Source organism: Musca vetustissima, unplaced genomic scaffold (assembly GCF_032173495.1).
Source record: "Musca vetustissima isolate MV318-11 ecotype Yass unplaced genomic scaffold, APGP_CSIRO_Mvet_v1 utg17544, whole genome shotgun sequence".
Lineage (NCBI taxonomy): Eukaryota > Metazoa > Arthropoda > Insecta > Diptera > Muscidae > Musca > Musca vetustissima.
In genome coordinates this window covers 105092-122278 of record NW_026874082.1, presented here as the reverse complement: position 1 = coordinate 122278, position 17187 = coordinate 105092, and the positions used below count along the sequence as shown (strand labels likewise).

Genomic DNA, 17187 nt, shown 5'->3' with positions numbered 1-17187 from the left:
CCAGTTATGGTCAAGGTCAACGTCTTAAATGTTAGGTGACGATCAGATAATAATTTTTCTGATGAAGTGGACCAAAAATTTAATTATTTGTACTTTTTGAGTCGAAAGCCGAACATCACAACACAACCTACGGTGAAGGAAATCTGGACAAGTAATTAGAAGGGGCTGTACTGATTATTAGTAGTATTTTCCGACCTCTAGCCAGTCAAAAGTGTGCAAATATCGCAAAATTTTGCCCAACCTCAGAGTATAGAACCACAGAAAGTTAGATTTTCATGGAAGTTGTGTAGGGTATCATATGGTGGGCCCCGTCCGACTATACTGCTCCGCTCACTGGTTCTTTATATGCGCTTTTGCCCATCGCATGTGACTTCAAATTAAAACCACTGTGTTGGCACATGATTTGTCGATATTCTTAATTAAATAAAAATCCGATTTGAAATTCCACATACATGCATACAATTTCACAATTCACAAGATGTTAATATTTCCAAAAATTAACCACATGACCACAATTCTGAAAGGCAATGCATCGCATCGTATCACATTGATTGATCGCTTATTCGACTGGTACATTTCAAGAATGTCCAATATGAGAATGCACATTTCGACAATAGGTTCTACTGACATTTTATATTTAACAGTTATTTACAGAATTTCAATAGTAAAGGGAGCATTGGTGGCGTATGAATTATGCCAGAGCTTATACGCAGTATAATATGTGGCGTATGAGTTATGACAGCACATATATATGCAATGTTGTACGCTCGAATGAACAAAATTGACTATTGAAAATAATTGTTCAGTATTTATTTGTTGTTTATTTAGAATAATTCTCGAATTTTCTGCAAATGAAAAGTATTAAAAATGTATATAACATTGCTTAGATACTTCAAGGACATCGCAATATATTTCTGTTGCTCAACATGGTAAGCAAACGGAAATCTTTATTCAATTGCACACATACACACACACAAATCATACATATTCGTATTTATGTTATGTATAAAATCGATGATATGTGCATTTATTATTCACTTAATGTTCCGGTAGTAAAATGATGTTAACATAAAAAAATTAAAAATGATGTTAAAATAAAAAAAAAAAAAAAAAAAAACAAAACAAAACAAAAGATATGGGCTTGAAAATTAATTCGAAATTATGACAATAAAACAAATAAAATTAAATATTCTTGTATGGATTATTTTTATTGTGTTGTACTGGACACTTCAGCATTGAATTTGTGCATTTTTCGACATTTCATTCACTTACCTCTGGCTTGTCCATCTTATCCATAAGACTTTCTATGCAGATGAGAACATTTTGCACAATTTTCGGATCGTTTAAATTCTTTTCGAAAACAGATTTTACCTTCGGCAATACTAAGCGTTTAATTGACATTTCTGTGATACAATCGTAGACGTTTGTTACGGCAACAACTGCTGCATTCTGAAAGTAGAGGGGAAAAAGGATTTAAAAAATGTTGCAGTGGAAAATAAACTGAGAAGAAAAGGATTTTTATTTGCAGTAATTTTTAATGAATGATTACAGTTGTTCAATGTTTTGAAGATAAATAGAACCAGTGAGCGGAGTAGTATAGTCGGACGTGGCCGACCATACGATACCCTACACAACTACCACAGAACTCTATCTTTCTGCGGATTTTTTTCCGAGTCTGGGTATTTCGTAATAGTTGCACCTTCTTGCCGATTAGAGGTCAACAGTACCTCTTCCTTACACGGATATATTTTCCGAATATTACCAATATTCACTACAGCCCTTCTAATTACTTGTCCGTATTCCCTTCACCGTTGGTTGTGATGTTAGGCTTATAATTGTAGCCTACAGATTGAATAAAAAAAAAACACAAAAAATAGTTTTCGGTCCCATCCCAAAATTATTATCTGATCATCACCAAAAATTATAGGCATTGTCCTGGACCATAATTGGAACCTCATGGAACATAATTGAAACCTCATGGTAATGGGTTAATAAATAATATTGGAATACGTTAGCACCTGCAAATATTTACGTGTAACTCCCATATCTGAGTACATACGACAATATAATAGGTATCCATTTGAAGGCCAACCACTCCTCCTGGATATATTGTCAACATCTTGGGTCTGTGTCATTCAGGAGTAAATATATACGCTATAGAATACAAATTTTGTCATTTTTCACACAAAAATCAGGGCCCATTTGACTCCCTAATATTGACCGATCTTTATCAAAACAGGCATGCTTATTCTTTGGCCCGATCCGCTTCTCCAAGCAAAATTTCACGATGTTCGGGCCATTGTTGCGGCCTCTAGAGCGACCAGAAAAACCGACAAAAATTTAGTATTTGGTCCATTTCATCCCCTAAATACTAACCGATCTTTCCCAAAAACAATAGGGGTCTTCATTGGCCAGAACCCATCCTACATGTAAAATTTCGTGAAAATTGGTCCATAACTGTGGCCTGTATCGTGTTTACAATTTATAATGGACAGACGGACGGACACACATGTCTAGATCGATTCAGCTAGTCGAGATATGACGATCGGTGTACTTAAAGGTGGGTCTAGGACCAATATTTCGCTGCGTTACAAACTCTTGGGGCTGCACAAAGCTATAATTCCCTGACAACATAGTTGTGTAGGGTATAATTATGCATTTAAAGACCAGAGTTAGTTCGTAGTTTTTATACCCTACACAACTATGTTGTCAGGGTATTATAGCTATTGAAGAACGGTTAGTATTTAGGGGATGAAATGGACAAATTCTTAATTTTTGTCGGTATTTCTGGTCGCTACAGAGGCCGCAATTATAGCCCAAACATCGTGAATTTTTACATGGAGATGAGGATCGGGCCAAAGAATAAGCATGATTATTTTGATAAAGATCGGTAAGTATTTAGCGGGTCAAATGGACCCTGACTTTTGTGTGAAAAATGACAAAATTTGTATTCTATAGCGTATATATTTGCTCCTGAAGGACATAGACCCGAGACGTTGATAGTATATCCAAGAGGAGTAGTTGACCTTTAAATTTATACCAATTATATTGTCGTATGTACTCGGATGTGGGAGTTACACGTAAGTATTTACAGGTGCTTACATATTCATATATTATTTAGCAACCCATTACCACACCACAGGCGCGGAAATATATTTGAAATTTTCCATGAGGATCCAGGTATGGTCAAGGACAACACCTATAATTTTCGGTGATGATAAGATAATAATATTGTGATGAAGTGAACCAAAAACATAATTTTTTGTGTTTTTCGAGTCGATCTATAGGCCACAATTGAAAGCCGAACATCACAATACACCGCATGTTGAAGGGAATCTGGACAAGTAATTAGAAGAGCTGTACTGAATATTATTAATATTTGTTGACCTCTAGTCAGTCAAGAGGGTGCAAATATCGCGAAATATTACCCTAGCTCAGAACTACACCGCAGAAAGTTAGATTTTCGTGTAAGTTGTGTACGGTATCATATGGTCGGCCCGTCCGACTATACTGCTCCGCTCACTGGTTTCGAATACGGTACTGTTTCCAACTATAAATTTAGAAATGGTTTTTGTTTGGGCAGGTGGATAGTTGCACGTGGACAATTCCATGTTTGATCAATGACAGCTGATGTTTTTTCCTGCAACTGTGGATGGCGCCTATTTTCTATATGGTTGCTTCTTCGATTGGGGTAGTACATTATTCAACTATACTTAAAATGTCAGCTGATTTCCCCTTTTAGATTTTCGCGATTTGAATGGTTTCGAACATCTTGTAAAAAGTCGTTGACTTATTTTGTAAATGTCAAGTGCCCGACTTCGTGTTTAGTGTGGTTCGTGGGTTCTGGTTGGTTGACAATGCATTATTTCGTATTAAATGGATTGATCGGTTATTGAAACTGTTGCATTCGAAGAATTTGTACTACTACTGTACTTTCTACAGAATTTTTATTTTTTAGAATTACTTAAATAAATTCATTTTTGAAAAGTTCCTTGGTGCGGTATGAGTTCTGGCAAAAGCATATACGCATTGTGGTACCCTGATTTCTATCATTGCGTACAATACTTTTCAATATCTATACCAGTCGAATCTCATCTTGAAATTCAAGTTTAATATAAGTAAAAACAGAATAAATTGATGGGTTTGAATGTTAAAAGTACCATGTATAAATCGACATTTTCTTTCAGATAATCTGTAGCGTATGATTATGCCAGCATATATACGCCCAATGGTACTTCATTTACATAAGGAAGAAGTGCATTACGATTGATGATAACAATAGGTATTTTAAAGGACAGATTTAAGTACGCTTTTATTAAGAATACAATTATGATAAATGGTTTTACTTGATATTTATTTAATACCGCAAATACCCTAAACATTTAACATTTTTCTTTGACTACCATATTAAAATAACACAATTTATTGGAGAACAAGTAATTAATCTCACAATAAAAAAAAACATTTGTGGGAGTCCTAGACTACTAAATCCACTGGATCTTATATGTCATTTCCATAGCTCAAGTTGACGTATAAGCTATATTCATGTTTATAAATCCTATGGATTATATTTGACGTATTCGCTATGGAATTGACATTTGATATCGAGTAATTTTCGTAAATCTAAACGCAGTCCGTCTTTTCCGGGACTAGTATAAGCGTACTTAGATATTAGGTCCTGTTTAACTATTTATTACTATGGTCTTTATATGGAAGCGGCAGTGGCGTATGATTGATGACAACACATATACGTCCCAAAGTACATCTACATGGACAACAATATCATCCACCAAAATAAGTTTTAGCATGTAAAATTGATTGGAATTAGATAATAAACGATGACAATAGACCTAGATACATTCTTTTTAAAGAGCTTCTTCTGTGTACAGAAACAGTTATAGAATACATATATATGGTTTTCTATGAAATAAGGGTATTCTATACACACAAGACTTAATGAGGGTCCTCAATATATTAATATCATTTGAATGACATTCTAGAAAATCTGTAGCGGACCTTCTACTAATAGATGATTTATAGAAAGCTTTCTGTATTTAATTTATTTAAAGTTAAAATTAAACCAGTAAGGAAAGTAGTAAAGTCGGACGGGGCCGACTATATGATACCCTTTACCACTTTGTCTATATTCAAGAAATACATCCTTACAAACTTTGAATTTTTGAAGGACCATTGACATGAAATTCGACTAAGTTAAATATTTGACCTGTGTCTATATGTGAATCGACTTAATCCAACGATCAATAACCGGGTATATTTGTATAAAGAATATATATTCTTGATCAGCGTAAAATTCTATAACGATTTATGCAGGTCCGTCTTTCTGTTGTAATCACTCTAGCGTCTAAATGAATTGAGATAGATCGCCAACATTTTACATTAAGTTGTCTCTTGTCTGCAGGTCCGAAGATGAGCTTTATCGGTCCACGTACCAAATGTCTTCACTAAAAATTATTAATATCGGTCCACTTTTTCGGTTAGTCCCCATATAACGGTTAATCCAGACCCATCATTTCGATACGTTGCGCGTAATGTTGTGCCAATCGAGCACACTTTATATCTTTGGTGAACCATATGCGAAAAGTCGGACGAACATATATATGGGAGCTATATCTAAATCTGAACCGCAAAATCTGAACTGCAAAATTTTGTGCAAATCCGCTTTGGGGCACCATTTGCTTAAAATCGGACGATAATATATATGGGAGCTATATCTAAATCTGAACCGATTTCAATAAATCTTGTTACACGTTAGTCTATCCTAACTTCAGTACGTTGTGCAAAATGTCATGCCAATCGGCCTAAATTTGACTCTTTGGTGCACTATTTGCTTAAAATCGGACGATAATATATATAGGATCTATATCTAAATCTGAACTGAAAATTTTTGTGCAACTCCGCTTTGGGGCAGCATTTGCTTAAAATCGGACGATAATATATATGGGAGCTATATCTAAATCTGAACCGATTTCAATAAATCTTGTTACACGTTAGTCTATCCTAACTTCGGAACGTTGTGCTCAATTTCGTGCCAATCGACCTAAATTTGGCTCTTTGGTGCACCATTTGCGAAAAATCGGGCGAACATATATATGGGAGCCAGGGACGAACGCAGGCGGGCGGCCATGGGGGCCCGGGCACCGCCCGAAATGATTTTTTTTTACAGTAAATTTATGTTTGCAACAGAGATTTTTTTCATTTTGCACATTTTGACTCCTTTGTGCACCATTTGCTTAAAATCGGACGATAATATATATGGGAGCTATATCTAAATCTGAACCGATTTCAATAAAACTTGTTACACGTTAGTCTATCCTAACTTCTGTACGTTGTGCAAAATTTCGTGCCAATCGACCTAAATATGGCTCTTTGGTGCACCATTTGCGAAAAATCGGACGATGGGAGCTATATCTAAATCAGAACCGATTTCAATAAAACTTGGCACACGTTAGTCTATCCTAACTTCAGTACGTTGTTCAAAATTTCGTGCCATTTCGTTCACCCTTTGCTAAAAATCGGAAGAAAATATATATGGGAGCTATATCTAAATCTAAACCGATTTTTTTCAATTTCAATAGAGTTCGTCCCTGGGACAAATAAATGATCTGAGCCAAATTTCATCTCATTCGGATAATAAGTGCGACCAGCACTTCGTTTACAATTTAGCATGGACAAACGGGCATGCATAAATCGACTCAGAAGGTGATTCTATGCATATTCTCAAAAGGGCCGTGGGTCTATCTCGTTTCCTTTTGCCTGTTACAAACATATGCACAAAGACATAATACCCTGTACCACAGTGTGGTGAAGGGTATAAAAACAAGAACTGACTTATATATCCTCACTCATATATTTTCATTCCTCAATTATAATAAATTCGAATACCGTAATTCTATTTTAGAAGACTACATTCGCCATTATAATTTCTGAAACTAGGTCGCATAAATCATTGATGTTGTTTATATGTTCTTGTTGTTGCAATTACTTCTCATGAAATTCTTGCTGGAAAATTCCAATACAATTGTGTTAGCGAAAAAATACAACTTAAGCTCTAAAATACGGATATTTGCGAGCATGCCTGCTGGCCCCGTTGCCAGACATCAACAAGTGTTTGAAATATTTGTTTCTCCTGCCTGAAATTCTCCTGGGCAAAACAAAGAAGAAACAAAACAACAAGAATTCCAACATCATCTGAAGAGATTGTTTTTGCATACTTGGGTGCTTAGCTGTTGTGTTTTTGTAAAGGCCGGATGCAAACATCTATGGTTCAGTTTTGTAGCTGCTTCTGCAGAACCACTAAAGAAAACTATTTTCCTTTGATAAAGTTACAGTTTTATGTTTTTTCTTCTTCTCGGGCTTTATATTTTGATTTTTTCTTTCTTTCTATTTTGCATAAGGCCTTCGACCTAAATGCTTTATGTATGGCATGTTAAGAATACTTTTCTGGTTATTCTTGTCATCGTTGTTGTTGCTGCACTTGCTACAACAACAGCATTCAGTAACAAGAAATTTTACTTTTGCTTACATCTAAAAATTGCTCAAGCAAAACACTGGATGAAGCAACAAACAAAAAAAATCAAATCCCTCTCATGCACTTAGCCATGGACACAATATCTCATATCGTCCTCCCTTCCGCCTCACACATTATTCTGACCTTCACTTCTAAGTATGTTAGCAGGGTTCTCCACACTAACAGCATTGTAGCACTTCTGTTCGGTGTTATCCCTGCATGACTGAATGCCAACTATGTTCGATAGCCACATTTGTTTGGTGTTGCTTGAATTCCGAACATTGCGATGAAACTCTTCGTGTTGTTGCTGTTGTAGTTGTTGTTATTCTTCCACTTACCTGAACTTGTATGGTTGAACTTTCAAAGGAGGAAAATAACATTGGCATTATGTCGGTGACAATATCAGCTGCTGGTGTCTTTTCAATAACCAAATGTAAATTCTCCAGCAGGGTAACGGTGGCCTGTATTGATTTCGGACCGCTCAGTATGACTCTGCGAAATGAAAGAAAATAACATTTATGAAAGGCGAATGTGAAATTAATGTTCTTGGAATAAGAATTAAGAATTGATGGATTCTGTACAGGAAACCGATGGAGAAATATTTAAATAGAGACAAGGACCAGGAGAGGATATTCGAAGAGGAATATTCCATTCTAAAGAGGAATATTCTATGCATAGTATGACAATGGAGGGTTCCACATTTAGTTCCATCCACACACATTTCAAATGTGTACCAGTTAATACCAAATTTTAGGTTTCCAGCTCTCTCCATTACCAAAACCCAAATTGTACCAAATCTAGTGCCATTTAGTACTTTTCGTAAACATAAATACGAATTCCCAAAGTTGTCTTCATATCTCAATCCTCAACAGTAATTTTAATTCCAAATTTCAGGTTTTCAGCTACATCCGTTCACCCAAAATCCAAATTGTACTAAATTTCGTAACATTTAGTACCAAATTTAGTACCATTTAATACTTTTCATACACATCCTTAATCCGGATTAAGGCATAATCCGGGGTAAATGTCCTTTAATCCGGATTAAATCCGTGGTCAATGACCCTAATCCGGATTAAGCCTTAATGCGGGTTCAATGACCCTTAATCCGGATTAAGTCTTAATCAGGGGTCAAAGACCCTTAATCCGGGGCCAATGACCCTCAATCCGGATTAAGCCTTAATCCAGGGTCGATGACCCTTAATCCGGATTAAGCCTTAATACGGGGTCAAATGGCCCTTAATCCGGATTAAGCCTTAATACGGGGTCAAATGACCCTTAATCCGGATTAAGCCTTAATCCGGGGTCAATGACCCTTAATCCGGGGAACGGTGTTGGGTACAACTTGATTACGTGCAAACGGTTAGGCTGGACTGGTTAATGACCCTTAATCCGGATTAAGTCTTAATGCGGGGTCAATGACCCTCAATCCGGATTAACCCTTAATCCGGGGTCAATGGACTTTAAACCGGATTAAGCCTTAATCCAGGGTCAATGACCCTAAAACCGGATTAAGCCTTAATCCAGGGTCAATGACCCTTAATCCGGATTAAGTCTTAATCCGGGGTCAATAACCCTTAATCCGGATTAAGTCTTAATCCGGGGTCAATAACCCTTAATCCGGATTAAGCCTTAATCCAGGGTCAATGACCCTTAATCCGGGGTCAATGGCCCTTAATCCGGATTAAGCCTTAATCCGGGGTCAATGACCCTTAATCCGGATTAAGTCTTAATCCGGGGTCGATGACCCTTAATCCGGGGTCAATGGACTTTAAACCGGATTAAGTCTTAATCAAGGGTCAAATACCCTTAATCCGGATTAAGCCTTAATACGGGGTCAAATGGCCCTTAATCCGGATTAAGCCTTAATCCGGGGTCAATGACCCTTAATCCGGATTAAGACTTAATCCGGGGTCAATGACCCTTAATCCGGGGTACGGTGTTGGGTACAACTTGATTACGTGCAAACGGTTAGGCTGGACTGGTCAATGACCCTTAATCCGGATTAAGTCTTAATGCGGGGTCAATGACCCTCAATCCGGATTAACCCTTAGTCCGGGGTCAATGGACTTTAAACCGGATTAAGCCTTAATCCAGGGCCAACGACCCTAAAACCGGATTAAGCCTTAATCCGGGGTCAATGACCCTTAATCCGTATTAAGTCTTAATCCGGGGTCAATATCCCTTAATCCGGATTAAGTCTTAACCTGGGGTCGATGACCCACAATCCGGATTAAGCCTTAATCCAGGGTCAATGACCCTTAATCCGGGGTCAATGGCCCTTAATCCGGATTAAGCCTTAATCCGGGGTCAATGACCCTTAATCCGGATTAAGTCTTAATCCGGGGTCGATGACCCACAATCCGGATTAAGCCTTAATCAAGGGTCAATGACCCTTAATCCGGGGTCAATGGCCCTTAATCCGGATTAAGCCTTAATCCGGGATGAATGACCCTTAATCCGGGGTGAAAGACCCTTAACCCGGATTAAACATTAATCCGGGGTCAATGACCCTTAATACGGATTAAGCATTATTCCGGGGTCAATGATCCTTAACTCGGATTAAGCTTTATTCCGGTGTGAGTGACCCTTAATCCGGATTAAAGGTCATTGCACCAAAATTAAAGGTCATTGACCCCGGATTAAGGCTTAATCTGGATTAAGGGTCATTGACACCGGATTAAAGGTCATTGACAGCGGATTAGACCTTAATCCGCATTAAGGATTAAGGATGTGCATGAAAATTACTAAATGGTACTAAATTTGGCAATATTTGCATTTAGTTGAGCGTATAGAGATACTTAAAGATAGGAATTAGAATTACTATTGGAGTATAGGATTGAGGTAGCATTACAAAATCGTACTTATGTGTATGAAAAGTACTAAATTTGGTACAAGTTGAATTAAGGTTAACAGATAGATCTGGAGTCTTGTAATTGGGAATTACTGACTGTTTGAGGAAATTTGTACTTATGGATACGAAAAGTACTAAATTTTACTAAATGGAGTAAAGTTTAAAATTTGGAATAAAATTGAGGATTGTGCTGTAGAGACAGCTTTGGGAAATGATATTTATGTGTACGAAAAGTACTAAATGACAATAGATTTGGTACAATTTGGGTTTGGATGAACGGGGAGACCTAGAAACCTAAAATTTCGATATTAGTTACTGTTGAAGTGTAGAATTGAGATATGAAAGTATAGTACTTATTTGTACTGAATGGTACGGTGTTGGGTACAACTTGATTATGTGCAAACGAATAGGCTGGACTCCATAATTTTGGAATTAAAATTACTGTTAGAGTGTAGGTTTGAGGAAGTTTAGGAAATTCGTAATTATAGGAATAAAATGTACTAAATATAATACAATTTAGATTTGAGTGAACTGTTGCGATGGAAAACGTATATTTGGAATTAACATTACATGATTAAATACCAAAAGTGTTAAATGGTACTAAATATGGTACAATTTAGAACAATGTGTACGAATAGGGCTAGGACCCTAAAATTTTTGATTAATATTAAAAATTTGAACATTACGAAAAGTAAGTACAATTTGGTACACTTTGGATGTTGGTAAAATGATAGAGCTGGAACCCTTAACTATTGACTTAAGATTATTATAGGGTATAGAAGACACCTCTAGAGACTTTTGTCTGTAGAAAAGCCTGTATTGGGTTTTTTCTGGAAAATAATCGATTGTATTTTATGCATTGAAGACCTATGGATGGACTTCTATGTTCATAAGAGCTATAGATAGTCTTTACTATATAAAATATTTATAATAGACTTAGAGAGGGGTTTCTACATATAGAAGAACTATAAGGAGGTCCCGCATATCCTTCCAAAGCGTCCCATTTATTTTAGGACTTATTTGTATAGAAGCCAAATGAAGAGAAGAGTGCGGACTTGATTGGGTCTCTTTTGTATAAAAAACTAAGGATGATCTTCTATATAAAAAGGGGACCTATGTAGAATTCTCATTAACGTCTTGTTTTTATGGAACACTCATAAAATATAACCTAGACATTTATAACTTTCTACGTATTGAATAGATTTTCTTTTGTAAAGAAACCCCATAGAAGTGTCCAATATGTAAATATTAATACTTAACTGAGTTTAAAATAAGTCGGTAAATATTTTTAATTCTTGATATTATCTTCGAATGGCTTTCTAACTTCCCACCACCATTCCATCCTCGCTTTAAATACCTATCCCATGGACAGGTATCTCGGTATATACATTTCAGTTTTTGTGTGTATGTGTGGTTTTTATTTATCGAATAATTAAATCGTAAACTCACTTCATTGTTGGCGCCATAACACTTTCATATTCCTGCTTTGATGCATCCTGTAATAGAGTAAGGACCGGGTGTAGGACAGCTGCCAGCACTTCGCCGTTGCTAATTTCCGATTGTAACATTGGCCATAGGTTTTGCCACCATAATTTCTGTATGGGTTATAGGAAAACGAAACAAAGAAGAGAGGGTGAGCAGGGAATGCGATAAAAACATTAAATATCGAAAAAAAAACAAAAATGAAATATTTAACAACAAGAAATGGGAGGAGTAATGAAAAAAGAAAAGGTAGTAATTTTTATTTCTAAAGAAAACATTGGGGGGAGTTTCTTGTTTTGGTGTATGAGTGTGTATTGGTGTGTATAAAACGTTGTAGACCCAGCTTTTGTATATTTCGTACATTACCCAAATAGCTGGCTTGTCAGTTACATCTTTAACAGGTATTAAATTTATTAAAGAACAAAAATTAAACACATAATAAATCTGCTTGGGCAAAGAGAAACAAAATTGCAGGCATTGGCGACTGTGTGATGCGTTTCATGTCATTAAATAATTGCAAAAATATATATGTGGAGACCAAATCAGAAATAGAGAGAAAATATTTTTAATTAAAAAAAACTGGGAAACGTTTCCTTAAGATATTTATAAAGTCGCCTATATACAAATACGAATATCAAATATTCTCTAGCGATGGGTATTTCATCCATAAAAAATTGTTATTATAAGATAGGAAGAACGTCTTGTATCTCGAAAAGTCCTACATGTTTCCATGTATTGAAGAACAACAGAGGATATGCTCTATATAAACGTTAAAAAAATATGTATATATATAGGTGTGTATGTATATACACCTGAAAGAGCTACAGAGGTAGAACACCTTCAGAAATATTCTTTGTCTCGAATGTCTTTTTTTGAACTCTCTTTTTTCCTATAAATAATCTACTAACCTTGTTTTTCTTCGGAAGAAGACTTCCTTTATTTACGTACAGAAGGCATGGCATAGAACCAGCCAATGGAACACAAAGCCTACCTATGGCGAGGCTGCCGCATACCGATCGTATCGCCAGATTTTATAAATCACGTAATATGGAAGCTTTTTATTTCACCTATCTCTATTACAATTTCCATCAATACGTTATTTTAATCGATCGAAGAAAATTACGTTAGGCAGACAAGGAAGAGGTACCCCAATTTACAATGGGAATATCATACAAATCCATTGATCTGAATGAACCAGAAATATAATAGCTGGCTATTGGATCACAGTGGCTAAAAATGGGATGTCAGTAAAGGTGATTCCTAAAGGCAGACATCACGGATTATTGCTACCCCACATCAGAGAATTTGCGAAATGCATAGACTACTCCAAGATCACCTGGCCGAGAAAAATATTGTCGTATGGTGAACGATCTCTTTAGTCCATGTAGAAGATATCACTGCCAGTTACGACGAAGAATTTTGCGGAATGTCATCGTAGAGGCATATAACCAGCCATAGTACTTGATTCTAATGGAATATCGTTTGGCGATGTAGATAGAAATCAAAAGTGAAATGTCTGACAAATGTCCTCAACTAATGGTTGGCCATAATATTTGTTAATGATGGGGTGAACGCAAGACTATAGGATTCGTATATTTCTTATCTCGCTAGCAGCGGATATTGGTTGTCATAGGTGGATCTTTTATCAGAGGAATTAAATGGAACTGGCCGTGTAGTAGAAAAGAAAAATTAAATGTACGCTTATGGCATCTGATCTTATTTTAGGGGACATATTCGATATGCTTATTAACTCATAGCTGATTAAGAAGAATATAAAAATACCCAGCACTATTTAAGGGGACTCCACCCATTCTCGGTCTCAAAAATTGGAATTTTGATTTCATATTAAATTCGAACCTAGGCTAACTCAAGTATATCCCTTTAACTTTTCAAGTGAAAATCTCAAAAATTCTTAAAGATATAGCAGATTTATTGTGCCGGAATCAAGAGTGCTTCACAAATTTTATTATTTAAACGCGTTTTTCTCGAAACAGTGCTCTTAGAAATGATGGGCACAATAACTGAAAAACTAATTATATCCTACACAACTATGTTGTCAGGGTATTATAGCTTTGTGCAGCCCCAAGAGTTTGTAACGCCGTGAAATATTGGTCCTAGACCCACCTTTAAGTATACGGATCGTCATATCTCGACTAGCTCAGTCGATCTAGACATGTGTGTCCGTCCGCCCGTCCGTCTGTCCATTATATTTTGTAAACACGATACAGGCCACAGTTATGGACCAATCTTCACGAAATTTTGCATGTAGGATGGGTTATGCCCAATGAAGACCCCTATTGTTTTTGGTAAAGATCGGTTAATGTTTAGGGGATGAAATGGACCAAATACTTATTTTTGTCGGGTTTTCTGGTCGCTCCGGAGGCCGCAATTATGGCCCAAACATCGCGAATTTGTACATGGACAAGGGGATCGGGCCAAGGAATAAACATGCCTGTTTTGATAAAGATTGGTCAATATTTAGCGGGTCAAATGGACTCTGACTTTTGTGTGAAAAATTACAAAATGAGTTTTCTATAGCGTATATATTTACTCCTGAAGGACATAGAGCCGAGAAGTTGATAGTGTATACAAGAGGAGTGGTTGGCCTTTAAGTTGATACCAATTATATTGTTGTATGTACTCGAATGTGCGAGTTACACGTAAATATTTATAGGTGTTTACATATTCAGACATTATTTAGTAAACCATTATCACACTAGAAGGCGAAAATATACCGCCGATCGCTTTGAAATTTTCAATGAGGATCCAGGTATGGTAAAGGACAGCGACTATAATTTTCGGTGATGGTCAGATAATAATGTTGGGATGAAATGAACCGAACATTTATTTTTTGTGTTTTTTCGAGTCGACCTATAGGCCACAATTGAAAGCCGAACATCACAACACAACCCCGGGTGAAGGGAATTTGGACAAGTAATTAGAATATGAATGAATATTAGTAATATTTGTTGACCTCTAGTTGGTCAAGAGGGTGCAAATATCGGGAAATATTTCCCATGCTCAGAATAGAGAATCACAGAAAGTTAGATTTTCGTGGACTATACTGCTCCGCTTACTGGTTATCCAATCGGTTCCTAATGTTAACACGTTAGTCGTTACCTATGTATGTAAAGAATAATAAAGAATAACATGTTAACATCGTATGATCTAGTATACATATAATCGGTTTAGGTATTCCTTATTTTCTAACATGGTTTGGGATCAATAATAGAGGATTTTCCAAAAAAAAAAAAAAAAAAAAAAAATTATATCTCCACAATTTTTTAATTGTGGAAAGTTAATAGTCCTAGTTCATACCATAGCCAGACATGTACTGCTTCGAATTCCACCTTTCTGTCCAACATAAAAAACGATCGCGGAGCTACAGATAACATTCTTTTTTTTTTTTTAGAGAATCAGACTGAACAGGAAATATCTTGCCCTCGAGCGGCAGAGAGACTCACAAAACATAGACTCTAAACAACAGTCCTATCGAACAGTTTTCAAAAAAAAAAAAAAAAAAATCGATTAGTAATATAATCCGCTGCGAATAAATTAAAAAAAAAATACCTCTAAATTGACAGCCTTGGTGCTACCCAAAACTAAAGCTGAAAAGCAGAAAATACACTTTATTACAGCCGATAAAAATAACCAACAAAGCTATTCGACCAATATGTAGGGTGCAATAAGTAATGTCAAAACCAAATAACCAGTGATGTGAAAATAAACGTTTTATGGCTACAAAAGTAAATTTTTATGGCTTCAGAAAAAAAGGAAAACCCTAAAATATCCCAAAGAAGCCTCTGTTGAATTGTATGTTTGTTTGTAATTTTGGAATGTTAAACAAATTTACACCAATGCCGTTGTTGTACGATGGATCGTTCCTTCGGTGCTTTCGACCGGTTGGTTATTCATTCATAACAGAAAGGTCCCTAGCCATTTGTGGGTGAACTGTGTATGTTTGTTGTGGCTGCAGCAGGTGTTGTTTGTTTGCCTTTGTTTTTGTCAGGATGGTTTTGTTGTTGTTGTTATTATTATTGTTTTAATATCCTGTTGTTACAAAAGTAAATCCTTTTTTACGATGCCTGTGTACATTGTGGCCGGAAAGGACAATAGCTTATGTTGTGTTGTCAGTAGGCCGTGAGTGTGTTTGTGTATTTAAGAGAGAAAAAAAAAGGAAATTCCTACCCTTTTTGTTGTTTTTTTTATTTATTTATTTTTTTCTGCAAAACATTTGTTGCTTACTTACCTTTGGTATTAGCGGCATACTTTCCATTAAGGTAACTTTATAAAATTGGGTTTTCTGCGATGTATCCTTCATGTTAACCACATCGAGAAACTTGAGGGCATTTACCGCAGGATCGCTGCAAATGAAAGATGAAAAGAAAGCAAAAACAACAACAGCAAAATGAATAGTGAAACAAACAAATCCCATCAACAATAAACATACGACCAAATAAATATTTAAAAAAAGCTTAATTTGACAATGTGTCCGCATTACGAGCATGGCGGAATAAAACAACACTCGTCCTGCCATCTCATTCACTCAAGGACAACAAATCAACATAAATAAATGCATGAAGGACCAAAAGACAAAGTGTACTAAAAACTGTGACAGCTTAAATCACAATAGCAATAATAACGAAATGTGAAATATTTCTTTGAATACAGCCAAACTGGCAGGACGACAGACATGCTTTTAACAATTCGCCATAAATAATAAACAAACTCAGAAATGAAACCAAGAATGGCATTTTCCCCCAACTAAGTGGGTGACAATGTATTTTTGTTTTGTTTTTTGTGTTGGTATACAGAGATATTTTGTTTATAGCTTTTTATAAATAAAAAAATTGAGCAGAGGTTAACGGGGTAAAGGGATTAAAGGGAAGGTAAAAGTTAATCTCTCGATGAAAGCCATTAAATATATATTTTTTTAAAGAAGACTTCAAGAAAGAAGAATTGGGTTCCCATACTTAAGACCTTTAATAACCACGAACATAACTCCCTATTACACCTACAAATTGTCAGTCAAAACCAATGTTATTATACTAAAAAATCTTGTAAAATCCACGCCTAGGATGTATCTGGTATAATACTTCAATTTTGGCGTCTAAAAGTGTGCCCACATATGCTCTCAAAATATTCCTAATATGTCCATAAATAATTATGCCTAAAAATATATATTTTTAAGGAAGTCAGTCAGAAAGAAGGGAAATGGCTCAAAAATGCACAATTATGCAAATATGGCTTCAATACATATAAAACAATAGTGATACCCTCAAAAACAATTTTCAAAGCGGCGAAAAGTAGACTATTAAAAACATAT

The 17187-nt window shown here is 36.0% G+C and overlaps 1 protein-coding gene across 1 annotated transcript in view; it reads right to left on the bottom strand.

Moving 5' to 3' along the window:
- LOC133330750 (SCY1-like protein 2) overlaps positions 1-17187 on the bottom strand; it is a gene marked incomplete at its 3' end in the record, with an annotated part of 69304 nt that overhangs the window by 16142 nt on the left and 35975 nt on the right. The window contains exons 9-12 of the mRNA XM_061539164.1: positions 16111-16225; positions 11829-11974; positions 7867-8020; positions 1273-1449 (exon numbers count right to left, since the gene is read on the bottom strand). Coding sequence (XP_061395148.1) covers positions 1273-1449; positions 7867-8020; positions 11829-11974; positions 16111-16225 — 592 coding nt within the window. The remainder of the gene's footprint in view (positions 1-1272; positions 1450-7866; positions 8021-11828; positions 11975-16110; positions 16226-17187) is intronic.